We start from the raw sequence: 20,155 nt of genomic DNA on the forward strand, positions 1-20,155 counted from the left end.
CAGACAGGTCGCCACTGCCAGGCACAAGCTCTCCTCTGCCTCACTAAAATTTAATATGAATTGAATTGAATGGTACAATTTTTCTGACATATGGCACATGTTTTGTTAGTCGAACTGATGGTCAAAGTTGAAACTCGAAATATGTATGTGCCATGTAAATAGGGACAAAGGGAGTATAGGTATGTTTGGATTGTGGCCAAAGTATATCCTACCAAAACTTTGGTCATTGTTTGGATGGTTGCCAACTTTTTGGCATGCCAATGCACTCAAACTCTAATTCATTTTTCTTGCCAATGTCGGCCAGCTCATGGACGACCAAAAATTTGGCTAGCCAATGTTTTAACGGGACACCTTTGGGCATAAACCAAACACACATAGTAAAACCAGGATGTAAGCCCAGCCACTTATATGGAAACCAGAAGTTATTGTTCTGGGGATCTCATACAATGTGAAATGACACAAAGGTCAATACTTGTGTTCAGGTTGACTGTTGGGTCATTAGACACAAAAATTTCTACTAGCTGTTGGTTGTACTTGAGAAACAATTATCATTTTGATTTATAAAGAAATATAGTAAAGAAGAAAGAAAATAAGATGAAGAGAGCCCAACAAAGTAACTAGTTTCAACGAAGCATTCCTTACAGCTAAGACTCCTGCTAGCATAGCCACCATTCAATCATTACATCTAACAAGATAATGTTGAATAAGCAAACTTTCTCGCCTCTCAATATAACCCATTCAGCCTGACACATTCCACTTCGTATCAAAAGGTTGTCAAATGTTCCAAGATAGAACACAGTATGAATTTGCAATTAACTTTCCCTATCAAACACCTTAAAAATTCACAATGGAAAAGAATGAAATGCTGAAATACAACTCATTCTGAAACTGAATTCACGACCAGTAAGTTGCAACTCGGCACCATATAAACTCCTCGTCCAAATATGCATCTACAAAATTTCCCAGCACAACTATTCTCTCTAAATTTAGAACAGATACAACATTGTATATATAGCATTAAAATATGTATAATCCTTGCAGCATCGAAATAACAGAGATCTCTCTTGCGAACAGTAACAGATCAAAATGCACAAAACCATATCTGCAACTACCTCTCTGTTTTCCTTCATACAACTGGGTATAGTTTCCTAATTAGACCGATCGATTCCCAAACCAAATCATACAACTCTATGTAAAACCATATAGGAGTAAAGCTTACCATTGCCGCACAACTCATTCAGGCAGCCATGGCTTGTCCAGCCTTCCAGTTCTCGTACTTGGGATTGTCGGTCGGCAGCTCAAAGCGGCAGAGTGGGCAGGAGTTGCGCACCTCAAGCCATGGAAGGATGCATTCCTCATGGTACCGATGGGAGCAAGGCATCATCTTGACGCGCTCCCCCGCCACAACCCCGTCCTTACACACGGAGCACTCCTCGCCCTCCCCTTCCTCGCCAGCGGCGACGATGGCGGATGGCAGCGCCTTGACAGCCGACCTGGCTGCCGGCGGCTTGTTGGTGAGGAAAAGCCCATCCCCAACAGCGACGAGCACCTCATACGCCTCCCTGTCAGAGGTGTACACGAAACCCTCGTTAGCGCCGGCGGGAGCGTTGGGCGGCATGTCGCCGAGCATCTCCCAGTCGGGCTCCGGATTCTCCACCAAGGGTCCGGAGGCGAACGCGACTTCCTCCCAGTCGAATTCCTCGGCTGGTACGGAACCCTCCAGCGGCAGATCTGGCTCCTCCTCCTCGTCCAATTGGAAGCAATCCCACCGGATCGAGGCCTCCTCCTCCTCATCGTTCTCCTCGGGGAAGCCGAGGTCGTCATTCCTGGGCGCGACGAGTGCGTCGTGGAAGAGGTCGCGCTCCACGGAGAGGAACTGGCTCCGGACGCGGTCGGCCGCCGACACGGATAGGGAGGAGGCCGAGGGATCTGGGCGGAACACCGGCACGAAGGCATCGTAGCATGAGGAGGACGTGGAGGAGGAAGCCTCTAGAGTTTGGAAGATCTCGTCGGCGGTGAGACGGTGAAGGAGATACGGAGAAGCCATGGGTGCGCCAGAGGGGACGGAAAAAATCGCGCCCTGGAGAGGCGTATCGGAAGAGGAAATTGACTATTTGTCATTGAGGTCCTTGAGGTTTGATTACAGAGGAACATATACTGGGGAGTGGGTGGGTGGGCTCCGTGAGCCTGGGCATTCGGGTTTACCCAAAATTCCGGTCAGGTAATGCGGATAAAAAGAATCAGAGTTTCCAAAATTAACATCTGAGATTCCTAGAAAAAATAGCTACCCGACAATTTGGATACCCGAAAACGGTTTTGGGTTCGCGTAGTTCCGAATTGCTGACATACAGCATGGTGAACAAAAATTGACGCCGGACATCAAAATACCGAAGGAGAAGGAGGACATGAGTCGGTTGTGGCGTCGCATAGGAGAAGATGAAGGCTTCTGTCGTCATTGGAGCTCGTCCTTGTGGTGCAAGCAAGCCTAGGACGAGGCGAGCGACGTCTGGTTACGGGTGATGACGGTGTCTGGTTGTGGGCGGCGCTGTGGCTAGGTAGAGCGGTTGTGCGCTAGGGCCTGCGAGAGTAGTCGGCTTTGCGTTGCAGGGCGTTGTGGCAGCGAGCGACGACTGCTAGTGGGCGACATGGATGTGGTGGTCACGTGGTGAACTGGTGGTTGTGTTGCCTGTGGTTGCTAGGAGACGGGAGGCCGGTGTCGGGGGTGGGGAACGAAAGCGGAAAAGTAGATTTTCTACGTGAGGGCATCTTCAACGACAACTCACAAATTTTCTTCTGCATCCGTCCATGGACAGGGGGGGCAGTCCACGGGACACAGATGCGGGAGGCCACCATTGATACGTCCATTTTACATCATGTTTTCCTGCTGTTATTTATGATGTTTTTATCCGTAATAATGTTTTTTGAAGTAATTCTAATGCCTTTTCTCTCATAATTTGCAAGCTACACACAAAGAGGGAGAATTTCGGCAGCCGGAAATCTGGATCTGGAAAAGCTACGTCAGGCTATCTATTCTGCACAACTCCAAACAAGCTGAAACTTCACGGAGATTTTTTATGAAATATTTGAGGAATATTGGAGCCAATAAGTACTAGAGGGGGCCCACCAGGTGGGCACAACCCACCTGGGCGCGCCAGGGAGCCCAGGCGCGCCCTGGTGGGTTGTGCTCACCCAGGCCAACCTCTGGTGCCCATCTTCTGGTATATAAGTCATTTTGACCTAGAAAAAATAAGGAGAGGACTTTCGGGAAGGAGCGCCGCTGTCTCGAGGCGGAACTTGGGCAGGAGCACTTTTGCCCTCTAGCGGAGCGATTCCGCCGGGGGAACTTCCCTCCCGGTGGGGGAAATCATCATCATCGTCATCACCAACAACTCTCCCATCTTGGGGAGGGCAATCTCTATCAATATCTTCAATAGCACCATCTCATCTCAAACCCTAGTTCATCTCTTGTGTTCAATCTTGTTACCGGAACTATAGATTGGTGCTTGTGGGTGACTAGTAGTGTTGATTACATCTTGTAGTTGATTACTATATGGTTTATTTGGTGGAAAATTATATGTTCAGATCCAATATGCTATTTAATACCCCTCTGATCTTGAGCATGATTATCATTTGTGAGTGGTTACTTTTGTTCTTGAGGTCACGGGAGAAATCATGTTGCAAGTAATTAAAGGAAATATGCCCTAAAGGCAATAATAAAGTTGTTATTTATATTTCCTTATATCATGATAAATGTTTATTATTCATGCTAGAATTGTATTAACCGGAAACTTAGTACATGTGTGAATACATAGACAAACGGAGTGTCACTAGTATGCCTCTACTTGACTTGCTCGTTAATCAAAGATGATTAAGTTTCCTAGCCATAGACATGAGTTGTCATTTGATGAACGGGATCACATCATTAGAGAATGATGTGATTGACTTGACCCATCCGTTAGCTTAGCACTATGATCGTTTAGTTTATTGCTATTGCTTTCTTCATAACTTATACATGTTCTTATGACTATGAGATTATGCAACTCCCGAATACCGGAGGAACACTTAGTGTGCTATCAAACGTCACAACATAACTGGGTGATTATAAAGATGCTCTACAGGTGTCTCCGATGGTGTTTGTTGAGTTGGCATAGATCGAGATTAGGATTTGTCACTCCGATTGTCGGAGAGGTATCTCTGGGCCCTCTCAATAGTGCACATCACTATAAGCCTTGCAAACAATGTGACTAATGAGTTAGTTACGGGATGATGCATTATGGAACGAGTAAAGAGACTTGCCGGTAACGAGATTGAACTAGGTATGATGATATCGACGATCGAATCTCGGGCAAGTAACATACCGATGACAAAGGGAACAAGGTATATTGTTATGCGGTTTGACCGATAAAGATCTTCGTAGAATATGTAGGAACCAATATGAGCATCCAGGTTCCGCTATTGGTTATTGACCGGAGATGAGTCTCGGTCATGTCTACATAGTTCTCGAACCCGTAGGGTCCGCACGCTTAACGTTCGATGACGATCGGTATTATGAGTTTATGTGTTTTGATGTACCGAAGGTTGTTCGAAATCCCGGATGTGATCACGGACATGACGAGGAGTCTCGAAATGGTCGAGACATGAAGATTGATATATTGGAAGGTTATGTTTGGACACCGGAATAGTTTCGGATGAGTTCGGGCATTTTTCGGAGTACCGGGGGGTTACCGGAACCCCCGGGGAGTTAATGGGCCTTGATGGGCCATAGTAGAAGAGAGAAGGAGGCGGCCAGGTGTGGCGCGCGCCCCCCTTGGCCCAATCCGAATTGGGGTAGGGTTTGGGGGGGCCTTTCCTTCTCTCCCTCTTCCCTTCCTTCCCCCTCCTAGTTGGACTAGGAAAGGGAGGGAAACCTACTCCTAGTAGGAGTAGGAATCCCCCCTTGGGGCGCACCCTAGGAGGCCCCCCCTCCTCCACTCCTTTATATATGGGGGAGGGGGCATCCCATAGCCACACAAGTTGATCTTAGCCGTGTGTAGTGCCCCCCTCCACAGATTTCCACCTCGATCATATTGTCGTAGTGCTTAGGCGAAGCCCTGCGTCGGTAACTTCATCATCACCGTCAACACACCATCGTGCTGACGAAACTCTCCCTCGGCCTCAACTGGATCTAGAGTTCGAGGGACGTCATCGAGTTGAACGTGTGCAGATCGCGGAGGTGACATGCGTTCGGTACTTGATCGGTTGAATCGTGAAGAAGTTCGACTACATCAACCGCGTTACTTAACGCTTCCGCTTTCGGTCTACGAGGGTACGTGGACACACTCTCCCCGCTCGTTGCTATGCTTCTCCTAGATAGATCTTGCGTGATCGTAGGCAAAAAATTGAAATACTACGTTCCCCAACAATGGCATCCGAGCCAGGTCTATGCGTAGATGTTATATGCACGAGTAGAACACAAAGAGTTGTGGGAGATAATAGTCATACTGCTTACCAGCATGTCATACTTTGATTCGGCGGTATTGTTGGATGAAGCGGCCCAGACCGACATTACATGACTGCGTTCATGAGACTGGTTCTACCGCCGTGCTTCGCACACAGATGGCTAGTGGGTGTCTGTTTCTCCAACTTTAGTTGAATCGAGTGTGACTACGCCCGGTCCTTGTTGAAGGTTAATATAGCAAACTTGATGAAAAATCGTTGTGGTTTTGATGCGTAGGTAAGAACGGTTCTTGCTAAGCCCATAGCAGCCACGTAAAACTTGCAACAACAAAGTAGAGGACATCTAACTTGTTTTTGCAGGGCATGTTGTGATGTGATATGGTCAAGACGTGATTATATAAATTGTTGTATGAGATGATCATGTTTTGTAACACAGTTATCGGCAACTGGCAGGAGCCATATGGTTGTCGCTTTATTGTATGAAATGCAATCGCCATGTAATTGCTTTACTTTATCACTAAGCGGTAGCAATAGTCGTGGAAGCAATAGTTGGCGAGACGACAACGATGCTTCGATAGAGATCAAGGTGTCAAGCCGGTGACGATGGTGATCATGACGGTGCTTTGGAGATGGAGATCAAAGGCACAAGATGATGATGGCCATATCATATCACTTATATTGATTGCGTGTGATGTTTATCCTTTATGCATCTTATTTTGCTTAGTACGGCGGTAGCATTATAAGATGATCTCTCACTAAATTTCAAGGTACAAGTGTTCTCCCTGAGTATGCACCGTTGCTACAGTTCGTCGTGCCAAGACACCACGTGATGATCGGGTGTGATAAGCTCTACGTTCACATACAACGGGTGCAAGCCAGTTTTGCACACGAAGAATACCCGGGTTAAACTTGACGAGCCTAGCATATGCAGATATGGCCTCGGAACACTGAGACCGAAAGGTCGAGCGTCAATCATATAGTAGATATGATCAACATAGTGATGTTCACCATTGAAAACTACTCCATCTCACGTGATGATCGGACATGGTTTAGTTGATATGGATCACGTGATCACTTAGATGATTAGAGGGATGTCTATCTAAGTGGGAGTTCTTAAGTAATATGATTAATTGAACTTTAATTTATCATGAACTTAGTACCTGATAGTATTTTGCATGTCTATGTTGTTGTAGATAAATGGCCCGTGCTATTGTTCCGTTGAATTTTAATGCGTTCCTAGGGAAAGCTAAGTTGAACGAGGATGGTAGCAACTACACGAACTGGGTTCGTAACTTGAGGATTATCCTCATTGCCGCACAGAAGAATTACGTCCTGGAAGCACCGCTGGGTGCCAAACCGATGACAAAGGGAACAAGGTATATTGTTATGCGGTTTGACCGATAAAGATCTTCGTAGAATATGTAGGAACCAATATGAGCATCCAGGTTCCGCTATTGGTTATTCACCGGAGATGAGTCTCGGTCATGTCTACATAGTTCTCGAACCCGTAGGGTCCGCACGCTTAACGTTCGATGACGATCGGTATTATGAGTTTATGTGTTTTGATGTACCGAAGGTTGTTCAGAGTCCCGGATGTCATCACGGACATGAAGAGGAGTCTCGAAATGGTCGAGACATGAATATTGATATATTGGAAGGTTTTGTTTGGACACCGGAATAGTTTGGATGAGTTCGGGCATTTTCCGGAGTACCGGGGGGGTTACCGAAACCCCCCGGGGAGTTAATGGGCCTTGATGGGCCATAGTGGAAGCGAGGAGGAGGAGGCCAGGTGTGGCGCATGCCCCCTAGGCCCAATCCGAATTAGGGTAGGGTTTGGGGGGGCCTTTCCTTCTCTCCCTCTTCCCTTCCTTCCCCCTCCTAGTTGGACTAGGAAAGGGGGAAACCTACTCCTAGTAGGAGTAGGAATCCCCCCTTGGGGCGCACCCTAGGAGGCCGGCCCTCCCCCTCCTCCACTCTTTTATATACGGGGGAGGGGCACCCCATAGACACACAAGTTGATCTTAGCCGTGTGTGGTGCCCCCCTCCACAGTTTTCCACCTCGATCATATTGTCGTAGTGCTTAGGCGAAGCCCTGCGTCGGTAACTTCATCATCACCGTCAACACGCCATCGTGCTGACGAAACTCTCCCTCAGCCTCAGCTGGATCTAGAGTTCGAGGGATGTCATCGAGCTGAACGTGTGCAGATTGCGGAGGTGCCGTGCGTTCGGTACTTGATCAGTTGAATCGCGAAGACGTTCGACTAAATCAACCGCGTTACTTAACGCTTCCGCTTTCGGTCTACAAGGGTACGTGGATACACTCTCCCCGCTCGTTGCTATGCTTCCCCTAGATAGATCTTGCATGATCGTAGGCAAAATTTTTGAAATACTACGTTCCCCAACAGTAATCATGTGAACTTGATATGTGTTCAATATTTTGATAGTATGTATGTTGTGATTCCCTTAGTGGTGTCATGTGAACGTCGACTACATGACACTTCACCATATTTGGGCCTAAGGGAATGCATTGTGGAGTAGTTATTAGATGATGGGTTGCGAGAGTGACAGAAGCTTAAACCCTAGTTTATGCGCTATTCCGTAAGGGGCCGATTGGATCCAAAAGTTTAATGCTATGGTTAGAATTTATTCTTAATACTTTTCTCGTAGTTGCGGATGCTTGCGAGAGGGTTAATCATAAGTAGGAGGTTTGTTCAAGTAAGAACAACACCTAAGCACCGGTCCACCCACATATCAAATTATCAAAGTAGCGAACACAAATCGAATCAACATGGTGAAAGTGACCAGATGAAATTCCCGTGTACCCTCAAGAACGCTTTGCTTACTATAAGAGACCATTTTGGTCTGTCCTTTGCCTCAAAAGGATTGGGCTACCTTGCTGCACTTTTGTTACTATTATCGTTACTTGCTCATTACTAATTATCTTGCTATCAAACTACTCCATTGCTCAAAATAGCCTTGATCCCCTATACTTGTGGGTCATTAAGGCTATTTTCTGGCGTTGTTGCCAGGGAGTGAAGCGCCTTTGGTAAGTGGAATTTGGTAAGGAAACATTTATAGTGTGCTGAAATTTACTGTCACTTGTTACTATGGAAAACAATCCTTTGAGGGGTTTGTTCGGGGTATCTTCACCTCGATCGGAACCACAATTAGCTACCCCTCAACCTACTGCACCTACTGAAAATATTGAATATGAAATTCCTTCGGGTATGATAGAACAACTGCTAGCTAATCCTTATGCAGGAGATGGAACCGAACATCCTGATATGCACTTGATATATGTGGAACAAATTTGTGGATTATTTAAGCTTGCAGGTTTACCCAGGGATGAATTCAAGAAGAAGGTTTTCCCTTTATCTTTGAAGGGAAAATCATTGGCATGGTATAGGCTATGCGATGATATTGGATCTTGGAATTGGAATCGATTGAAATTGGAGTTCCGCCAAAAAAATTATCCTATGCATCTAGTTCACCGTGATCGAAATTACATATATAATTTTTGGCCTCGTGAAGGAGAAAGTATCGCTCTAGCTTGGGGGAGGCTTAAGTCAATGTTATATTCATGCCCCAATCATGAGCTCTCAAGAGAAATTATTATCCAGAATTTTTATGCCCGGCTTTCTCATAATGATCGATCCATGCTTGATACTTCTTGTGCTGGTTCTTTATGAAGAAGACTATTGAATTCCGGTGGGATCTTTTTTGAAAGAATTAAACACAACTCTAAAGATTGGGAACTTGACGAAGGTAAAGAGTCAGGTATTAAGCTTAAGTATGATTGTGTTAAATCTTTTATGAATACCGATGCTTTTCAAAAAATTAGCACTAAATATGGACTTGATTATGAGATAGTAGCCTCCTTTTGTGAATCATTTGCTACTCATGTTGATCTCCCTAAAGAGAAGTGGTTTAAATATCACCAACCTATTAAATAAGAAACTAAAGAACCGGTACTAGCTAAAGAGGAAACTATAATTTATAATGTTGATCCAGTTGTTCCTATTGCTTATATTGAGAAACCACCTTTCCCTGTTAGGATAAAGGAACATGCTAAAGTTTCAACTGTGGTCAACAAAAGTTATATTAGAACACCTAAACCTGATGAACAAATTAAAGTAGAGCCTAGTGTTGCTATGGTTAAGGATCTCCTGGAATAAAATATAGATGGGCATGTTATTTACTTCTGTAATGAAGCTACTAGAATTGCCAAACCTGATAAAGAGGATAAACATAGATCTGTTGTTGGCATGCCTGTTGTCTCGGTTAAAATAGGAGATCATTGTTATCATGGTTTATGTGACATAGGTGCTAGCATAAGTGCTATTCCCTTTACCCTTTATCAAGAAATTATGAATGACATAGCACCCGCCGAAATAGAAGAAATAGATGCCACTATTAAACTTGCTAATAGAGACACCATCACACCACTTGGGATTGTTAAAGATGTTGAAGTCTTGTGTGGGAAAATAAAATACCCTACTGATTTTCTTGTTCTTGGTTCCCCACAAGATGACTTCTGTCCCATTATCTTTGGTAGACCTTTCTTGAACACTGTTAATGCTAAAATAGATTGTGAGAAACAAACTGTCGGTGTTAGCTTCAGTGATGAGTCTCATGAGTTTGATTTTTTTCAAGTTTTGTAGAAAGCTTCATGAAAAATAATTGCCTAGTAAGGATGAAATAATTGGTCTTGCTTCTATTGTTGTGCCTCCTACTGATCCTTTAGAACAATATTTGCTAGACCATGAAAATGATTTACATATGCATGAAAGGAATGAAATAGATAATATCTTCTTTGAACAACGTCCTCTGCTTAAACACAATTTTCCTATTGAAACTCTATGAGGTCCTCCTCCACCTAAAGGTGATCCTGTGTTTGAATTAAAACAATTGCTAGACACTTTGAAATATGCTTATCTTGATGAAAAGAAGATATATCATGTTATTATTAGTGCCAACCTCTCAGAACATGAAGAAGAAAGATTATTGAAAGTTCTAAGGAAGCACTGAGCTGCTATTGGATATACTCTTGATGATTTAAAGGGCATTAGTCCCACTCTATGTCAGCACAAGATTAATATGGAGCCCGATGCTAAACCCGTTGTTGATCACCAACGTCGTTTAAATCCAAAAATGAAAGAAGTGGTAAGAACGAAAATATTAAAACTTCTGGAAGCATGTATAATCTATCATATAGCTGATAGTAGATGGGTAAGTCCTGTTCATTGTGTTCCTAATAAAGGAGGTATTACTGTTGTTCCTAATGATAAGAATGAACTTATTCCACAAAGAATTGTTACGGGCTATAGATTGGTAATTTATTTTATGAAATTAAACAAAGCAACTAGAGAAGATCATTACCCTCTGCCTTTTATTGATCAAATATTAGAAAGATTATCTAAGCACACACACTTTTACTTCCTTGATGGATATTCTGGTTTTTCACAAATACATGTTTCTCAACCTGATTAAGAAAAGACCACTTTCACTTGTCTCTTTGGAACCTATGCTTATAGACGTATGCCTTTCGATTTATGCAATGCACCTGCTACCTTTCAAAGATGTATGACTGCTATATTATCTGACTTTTGTGAAAAGGTTGTTGAGGTTTTCATGGATGACTTCTCTGTTTATGGGAAGTCTTTTGATGATTGTTTAAGCAATCTTGATTGAGTTTTGCAGAGATGTGAGCAAACAAATCTCGTCTTGAGTTGGGAGAAGTGCCACTTTATGGTTAATGAAGGTATTGTTTTGGGCCATAAAGTTTCTGAAAGAGGTATTGAAGTGGACAAAGCTAAGGTTGATGCAATTGAGAAAATGCCATGTCCTAAAGATATCAAAGGTATTTGTAGTTTCCTAGGTCATGCTGGTTTCTATAGGAGTTTATCAAAGACTTCTCTAAAATTTCTAGGCCTCTTACAAATCTTTTGCAAAAGGATGCTCCTTTTGTTTTTGATGATGATAAAGCTAAAGTTGATGCTATTGAAAATATGCCATGTCCTAAGGACATCAAAGGTATAAGAAGTTTCCTTGGTCATGCCGGTTTTTATAGGAGGTTCATTAAAGACTTCTCAAAAATTTCTAGGCCTCTGACTAATCTCTTACAAAAAGATGTTCCTTTTGTCTTTGTTGATGATTGTGTAGAAGCCTTTGAAACACTCAAGAAAGCCTTAATTTCTGCACCTATTGTTCAACCACCTGATTGGAACTTGCAGTTTGAAATTATGTGTGATGCTAGTGATTATGATGTTGGTGCTGTTCTAGGACAAAGAGTTGATAAGAAACTAAATGTTATTCATTATGCTAGTAAAACTCTAGACAGTGCACAACAGAATTATGCAACTACCGAAAAAGAATTTCTAGCAATGGTGTTTGCTTGTGATAAATTTAGATCTTACATTGTTGACTCTAAAGTTATCATTCGCACCGACCATGCTGCTATAAAATATCTTATGGAAAAGAAAGATGCTAAACCTAGACTTATTCGATGGGTTCTCTTGCTACAAGAATTTGATTTACATATTACCGATAGGAAAGGAGCTGAGAACCCCATAGCTGATAACTTGTCTAGGCTTGAAAATGTGCTTGATGACCCACTACCTATTGATGATAGTTTCCCTGATGAGCAGTTAGCTGCAATAAATGTTTCTAATAATACTCCTTGATATGCTGATTATGCTAATTACATTGTTGCTAAATATTTACCACCTAGCTTTACATACCAACAAAAGGAAAAATTCTTCTATGATTTAAGACATTACTTTTAGGATGGCCCACATCTTTATAAAGAAGGAGTAGATGGTATTATTAGACGTTGTGTACCTGAGCATGAACAGGGACAAATCCTACGAAAATGTCACTCGGAAGCTTATGGAGGGTATCATCCTAGAGATAGAACTGCTCACAAGGTATTATAATCTGGATTTTATTTGTCTACTCTCTTCAAGGATGCCCGTAAGTTCGTCTTATCTTGTGATGAATGTCAAAGAATAGGTAATATCGGTAAGCGTCAGGAAATGCCTATGAATTATTCACTTGTTGTTGAACCATTTGATGTTTGGGGATTCGATTACATGGGACATTTTCCTTCCTCTAATGGGTATACACATATTTTGGTTGTTGTTGATTATGTTATTAAATGGGTCGAAGCTATTCCAACCAGTAGTGTTGATCACAACACCTCTATTAAAATGCTTAAGGAAGTTATTTTCCCAAGGTTTGGAGTCCCTAGATATTTAATAATTGATGGTGGTTCACACTTTATTCCTGGTGCTTTCCGTAAAATGTTTGCCAAGTATGATGTTAACCATAGAATTGCATCACCTTATCATCCTCAGTCTAGTGGTCAAGTTGAACTTAGCAATAGAGAAATAAAATTAATTTTACAAAAGACTGTCAATAGGTCCTGGAAGAATTTGTCTAAGAAGTTAGATGATGCACTTTGGGCTTATAGAACAGCATACAAAAATCCTATGGGTATGTCTCCTTATAAAATGGTTTATGGAAAAGCTTGTCATTTGCCTCTTGAGTTAGAACATAAAGCATATTGGGCAATCAAAGAACTCAACTATGATTTCAAACTTGCCAGTGAAAATAGGTTATTTGATATTAGCTCTTTAGATGAATGGAGAACCCAAGCTTATGAAAATGCCAAATTATTTAAAGAAAAAGTTAAAAGATGGCATGATAAAAGAATCCAAAAGCGTGAGTTCAAAGTCGGAGAATATGTTCTTTTGTACAACTCTCATTTTAGGTTCTTTGCAGGAAAACTCCTCTCCAAATGGGAAGGACCCTATGTTATCGAGGAGGTTTATCGGTCTAGAGCTATCAAAATAAATAATGCCGAAGGTACTAACCCGAAGGTTATCAATGGGCAACAAATAAAACATTATATCTCAGGTACGCCCATTAATGTTGAAAGTAATATTATCCAAACTTTGACACTGGGAGAACACATAAAAGAGTCCTTGCAGAACACTCCAAAATCGTGAAAATAAGGAGGTACGTGATACGGTAAGTAAACGGACTCCGAAAAATCCGCAAAAATATTTTTTGTCAGTTTTGGAATATTTAGAAAATTAGGAAAATAAGAAACTTCCAGGAAGCGTACCCTGGTGGGCACAAGACACCAGGGCGCGCCTGGCAGCCAGGCGCGCCCAGGTGGGTTGTGCCCACCTGGGGCACCTTCCGGACTCCGTTTTTCTTTCGTTTACTTGTTTCCCAAGATAAAAAATCTTTATACACCCCCCGAACCTATTGCCACCGTATCGCGGAGAAATCTTCTGTTTTCTTTTCTTGTTGTTTCCATGATAGATCTGAAAATATGTCTTCCCAAGACTCTGAGGGTGAGAGCTATGTTGCTGATTTCATCGCAAACCCCAAGTCTTATGGGGATGTGGAGCACTATAGCTGGACTTCCGAATAGGATGAAGATGAATCAGTTCCTCCCCATTTCAAAAACGAAAGCATGGAGGCATTATGCAGAAGGATAATAAAACTCGAGATGGAGAATGATGAGTTGAGGGTAGATAACTTTATCCTCCAAAGTAAGCTGGAGGAAAAGAAGGGCAAACCCTCTACTTCTTCATCACCACCACCCTCTTCTTCATCACCAAAAGAAAACTGATTATCGAGTATGGGCACTCCCCTTGGGGGAGGTGCCCCGGTTATCGTATCATCCCCACTATCTTTTGCCTTTACTTATTTTAGTTCGATCCATAATAATATTTTGCCTTACACTACAAAAAAAAGACACATTCGTGACATTTTGGGTCGAACGGAATTTTTTTCTATCATACATATGACACTTCTATGACGATAATTGTGACAAAACCCGGTATCATCATAGATGTGGTGGGCTCCTACTTCTATGACAAAAAATCATGACAGAAAATGGGCTTTTCGTCCTGGGCGGGCCGGAGACGCAGCTGCATGACATTCTTTGGGCCGTCCATGACGGAAAAAACCGTGGTAGAAGCGAGGGCGAGGAAAATTTCGGGGAGTTCCCGGTTACGGTGGGAGGTCGGGGGCCGAGCGATGCGCGTTTCTCTCGTACACGTACGCGCGTGTGTGCGAGGCGTTGGCTCTAACTGAACCCGAGCGAGGCGTTGGGCTCTAACTGAACCCGAGCGATTGCACTGCAGGCTACGCGTTACTGAACCCGAGCGATCGATCGATGGCTGTTAACTGAACCCGATCGAGCGATTCCTTCGCTACTGCTGCTAACTGAAGCCGATCGATGCTGCCTCTGGGATGAACAGTGAGCGTTGCGGGGGGGTTTGGATGAACAGTGAGCGGTGGCGTTGCCTCTGGATGAACAGTAGACGGTGGAGGGGTGCCCGTGGAGGGGTGGTTGAACAGGACCCCGTGGTGTGGAGGGCTGGATGAACAGTAGACGGTGGAGGGGTGCCCGTGGAGGGGTGGTTGAACAGGACCCCGTGGTGTGGAGGGCTGGATGAACAGTAGACGGTGGAGGGGTGCCCGTGGAGGGGTGGTTGAACAGGACCCCGTGGTGTGGAGGGCCGGATGAATAGTAGATGGTGGAGGGGTGGTTGAACAGTAGCCGGTGGAGTAGCGCGCGGTGGAGGCTGGATGAACAGGAGCCCGTGGAGGCTGGAGGAGGTCGACGGTAGCCCGTGGAGGCTGGAGGAGGTCGACGGTGGAGATGAACAGTATCCCGTGGAGTCCCGTTTTGCGGTACGCCACACCCCTCCCGATGAACAGGACCCCCGTTTCGACCGTAGGAGGTCCGTTTCGTCCGTTTTGCGGTACGCCACACCCCTCCCGATCAACAGGACCGCTGTTTCGACCGTAGGAGGTCTGTTTTGTCCGTTTTGCGGTATGCCACACCCCTCTCGATCAACAGGACCCCTGTTTCGACCGTAGGAAGTCCGTTTCCTCCGTTTTGCGGTACGCCAGACCCCTCCCGATCAACAGGACCCCGTTCCGAACGTAGGAGATCTGTTTCCTCCGTTGTGCGGTATGCCAGGCCTCGTTTCCATCGCCTGTTCCGTCCAAGCCCTCCCGATGAACACGACCACGCATTCCGTTCCGACCCAGCCGGTTGGCTCCCACGCGTTTCGTTGCCTCCCGATGAACACGACGCATTCTGTTGCCTCCCCATGAACACGACGACGACGATGTTTCTCCGTTCCGACCCAGCCATGTACACGAGCCCTGGCCATACGTATGCGCGAGTAGGTGTTCGAGACCCCGCCCGTATGTACACATACGTGGCCGTATTTTCTTTCTTGCACCCTGGCCGCTGTACGTACGTGTACATGCTACGTGCGCGCCTCTACTACGACACGTACGCGCCTCTACTACGACACGTGCGCGCCTCTACATCCACCAGTATATATGTACGTACACGTTCGCGACCAGAATGACAACGCTACGTACGCTTCGACCAGGTGGGTCCCGACTGTCAGGCACTTCCTTGCGTGCGAAGATGTAGCTGGTGGGTCCCAGCAGTCAGGGGGGCGAATCGTTTTGTTTTTTTGCCCGGACGCACTTCCTTGCGTGCGAAGGTGTAGCTGGTGGGTCCCAGCAGTCAGGGGGGAAACGTTTTTTTCGCGAAATACGGTGGCCCGTCCGGTGGGTCCCCGCTGTCAGGTGGAGGAATAATTATTTTGCGCGTAATAAGGAGGCACTTCCTTGCTGCGGCCGTGGACCCAGCTGTCAGCGTCTCCACGCACAGTACTCTTCCGATGGAAGTCGGTCGTTGACCACATTGACCACGCCGCGCCGAGAGCACCACGGCGGTGGACGACGGCGAGGCCTAGGAAGGGGACGACACGGAGGCAGGGAAGACTCGGCAGTTGTTTCCCACGCGGAGGGGAGTACGACTGTACGAGGGTTTACTGGTTCGTCTGCCGTCGCCGGAGAATAACAGCAGGTGTGGGTGAGTAGAGGGATGGCTAGGCCAGCGATGGGAGTACGGTGGGGCGGTGAGGCCTGCGCGGCAGCACAGCCGGCCGCGGGGAGGAGGGAGCAGGCAGTCCCGCCGGCGCTTGTTTGAGCGGCTGGAGCAGGAAGAGCAGAGATTGAAGAAGCACGACGGCCGTTGGATGGACATCCAACAGTCAGTGCTTGTGCGTCAACCTTTTTTTAGGAAAGCCTCAAATCTGTGGAAAACAGCATACAGCCCATCTGCCATTATTTCTAATAATTTACAGCCCATTTGCTAATTCTTGAGGTTTTTTTGGAGCCCATATTCTTTTTGTTAGCATTACAGCCCATATTGTGGCCACGGTTAAAAAATTATACGAAATTTTGCATATTTCGGTGCGGTCCGAACTGTTTTTAATCCCGAAATTTCGACTCACATTCAAACTGATTTTAAAAATAAATGTATATCAATATAAAATCCAACAAATTCTCCACGCATAAAAATTAATGTAATTTAAAATCTTGAAATGAAAAAAAAGATATTTGAAACTAATTGCCGGTTTGATGTGTTTTAAAAATGTACAGCCCATTTCTCATTACTGATGGGCCATTTTCTCGGCCAGCCGAATGAAAGCTCTCCTCGTCTTGAAAGATTTGCAGCCCAACAGGCCTGACAAAGCGACTTACTTGGCAAATCACAAAAAAACTGGGCTGTGGCCGTGGACCCAGCTGTCAGCCTCTCCACGTACAGTACTCTTCCGATGGAAGTCGTTCCTTGACCACGTTGACCACGCCGCGCGGAGAGCACCACGGCGGTGGACGACGGCGAGGCCTAGGAAGGGGACGACGCGGAGCCGGGGAAGACGCGGCAGTGGAAGCCCGCGCGGAGAGGAGTACGAGGGTTCACTGGTTCGGCTGCGGTGTGAGGCTGCCGTCGCCGCAGGGCCTGGCCAGCGGTGGGAATAGTAGGGGGCGGTGAGGCCTCTGCGGCAGCACAGCCGGCCACGGGAGGCAGGAGCATGCGGCACGACCGGCGCTGCTTTGGGCGGCTGGAGCAAGAAGACCAGAGGTTGAAGAAGCACTACGGCCGTTGGATGGACATCGTACGGTCACTGGAGCTAGAATCGTTCATATTGACTAAGTTGACAAAGCCCTTCGTCCCCGTCAACTTAGTAGGCCCACAAGTCAGCCTCCCACCAAGGTGGGTCCCAGCTAGCCGGGGGAGTATTCATTTTTTTGTGCGTAATAAGGAGGCACTTCCGGTGGGTCCGAGCTGACAGCGGGGGGAACGTTTTTTTCGCGAAATACGGTGGCCCGTCCGGTGGGTCCCAGCAGTCAGGGGGAAACGATTTTTTTCGCAAAATACTGGTGGCCCGTCCGGTGGGTCCCCGCTGTCAGGTGGAGGAATAATTATTTTCCGCGTAATAAGGAGGCACTTCCTTGCGGCTGCCGTGGACCCAGCTGTCAGCCTCTCCACGTACAGTCCACGTCCGATGGAAGTCGTTCCTTGACCACGTTGACCACGCCGCGCCGAGAGCACCAGGGCGGTGGACGACGGCGAGGCCTAGGAAGGGGACGACGCGGAGCCGGGGAAGACGCGGCAGTGGATGCACACGCGGAGAGGAGTACGAGGGTTCACTGGTTCGGCTGCGCTGCCGTCGCCGCAGAATAACAGGGGGTGTGGGTGAGTGGAGGGATGGCCTGGCCAGCGGTGGGAGTAGTAGGGGGCGGTGAGGCCTCCGCGGCAGCACAGCCGGCCACGGGAGGCAGGAGCAGGCGGCACGACCGGCGCTGCTTTGGGCGGCTGGAGCAAGAAGACCAGAGGTTGAAGAAGCACGACGACCGTTGGATGGACATCGTACGGTCACTGCAGCTAGAATCGTTTATATTGACTAAGTTGACAAAGCCCTTGGTACGTCAACTTAGTAGGCCCACAGGTCAGCTTCCGAAACGGTGCGCCCCAGATGTCAGGGGGAGGAATCATTTTTTGGGCGGGTGAAGCTAGAATATCCGAGATTGAAGAAGAAGCACGGCATCCGTTGGATGGACATCCAACGGCCACTGCTGCTAGAACCGTGTGTTGACTATAAGTTGACAAAGCCTTGCATACGCGTCAACTCTGTTTTTTTAGGGGACGCGTCAACTTAGTAAGGCCAGAAGTGTGTGGCAGAGAACTTATAGCCCATTTGAGATTTGTAAGAATGTGTAGCCCATTTTTGAATTCTAATGGAATTTACTACAGCCCATTTACAGTTTGTTAAAAGTACAGCCCATTTCAACCAACCGTTCAAAACAGAATTCAATAAAATTTCCCACATTTTGATGGGATCCGAAATATTTTTATCCCGAAATTTCTAGTCAGATTAAATACAATTTCAATATAAATTTATATTACGTAAAAATCCAACGAAACATTGCGCTCGCAACAATTAATGAAATTAAAATTTTCAATATCCAAAAATAATATTTTATAAAGTAATCACGTGTTTGGTGCATTTTTTTATAGTTACTGCCCAGTTTTTATAATTACATCCCATTTATTATTTCTTAAAGCCCATTTTCTTGTTAAGCCTAATGCATCCCTCCTAGGAAAGATTTGCAGCCCAGCGGGGCGGAGAATAACAACTTGACCTTGCCTGGGTATTCCTAAAAAAAGTATAGCTGGGCTAGCCATTTTCAGCTTGAAAAAAATTAATATCTGGGCTGGATATCTGGCCTGGGCTAGACGGGCCACAGCCCGCCCAGTTAATACCTGCAGCGATGTTTTCGTTGTTGTTCAGAGGAGAAAAATTAATATCTGGGCTAAACATCGAAAAACTCTGCAGTGCTCACACCTCAAAAACACAAATACTGCTCGAGCTGCTTGGTCCCAGCTGTCGGCCGCTTCTTGTGCAATTCTCTCGTTTATTGACTACTACATAGGTTGACAATGGTGTGGGACCGTGATGTCAGGAAACCAGGAGGAAGCAAAATAAATTATAGTTATATATATATATAATAAGGAGGCACTTGCGTACGTGAGGCTATGGACCTGGTGGGTCCCCATTGTCATCCTCTCCAAGTAAAGTCATCTCCTCGCCCGCGCGCGCTTTCCGCGCGAAACAGTCAGCGCCGCCCGCCCCGCTTCCCGGTGCAGGCGATTGCTCCGCCTTCAAACGACACAAGTGCCGTCCGTCCGTCCATCTGCCGCCCACATTAATGATACGCGGTTGCCGAGGCGGCTACTCCGGCGCCACACGTCCGTCCCTCCGCCCGCCCACCATTGCTATATAAACTGCTGCGCCGGCCATAGCCGCAGTCATCCGCATCCGTTCCCTTTCTCCTGTCCACACCACTACTGCCCACCATGGCTTCCTCGCGCTCCAGCGCTCTTCGGGACGGGCGGACGACGGACCACAAGGAGATGGCAGCCATTGCTGCCGACCGGCTGGCCGGCAGGCAGCCGGAGGACGACGACGTCCCAATGGAGAACATGGTAGTCGACGATCCGGCGCCAACCCCCTCCTCCGCGCCATCCTCGCCGGTGCATTGCACCATGACCATCGGCGAGGCCCGTGCCCAATATATGGACAGGGTGAGGCAGATGCGTGAGGAGCAGTTCCGGGAGGCGCAGGCCGACGCCGCCTACAACCACCATCTCCTCCAGGAGCACCTGCAGGCGGAGGAGCAGATCGCCGCGGAGCGGGCGGAGCAGGAGGCGCTGCTCGACTCGTACCGCTCCGCCCGCAAGGGCCGCCTCGAGCGCTGGCGGTACCGCATGCGGGTGGCGGAGGCTGCGGCCGCCTACAAAGAGGCTAGCAAAGAGGGCGAT

The 20,155-nt window shown here is 46.4% G+C and overlaps 1 protein-coding gene across 2 annotated transcripts; it reads right to left on the reverse strand.

Moving 5' to 3' along the window:
* Nucleotides 1–985: 985 nt before the first annotated feature.
* LOC123166190 (E3 ubiquitin-protein ligase CIP8) lies at nt 986–2,140 on the reverse strand. Of its 2 annotated transcripts, XM_044583960.1 has the most exons (2): nt 1,449–2,140; nt 986–1,397 (listed from the first exon to the last, which is right to left on the reverse strand). In XM_044583960.1, exons 1-2 carry the CDS (start codon nt 2,045–2,047, stop codon nt 1,238–1,240), a joined length of 759 nt encoding a protein of 252 aa, XP_044439895.1. In that variant the 5' UTR covers nt 2,048–2,140; the 3' UTR covers nt 986–1,237. The 2 variants fall into 2 exon arrangements, with proteins under 2 accessions (XP_044439895.1, XP_044439894.1); XM_044583959.1 differs by having other exon boundaries at nt 986–2,140.
* Between the last annotated feature and the right edge of the window lie 18,015 nt (nt 2,141–20,155).

This window comes from Triticum aestivum, chromosome 7D, assembly GCF_018294505.1.
Source record: "Triticum aestivum cultivar Chinese Spring chromosome 7D, IWGSC CS RefSeq v2.1, whole genome shotgun sequence".
In the NCBI taxonomy this organism is placed as follows: Eukaryota; Viridiplantae; Streptophyta; class Magnoliopsida; order Poales; family Poaceae; genus Triticum; species Triticum aestivum.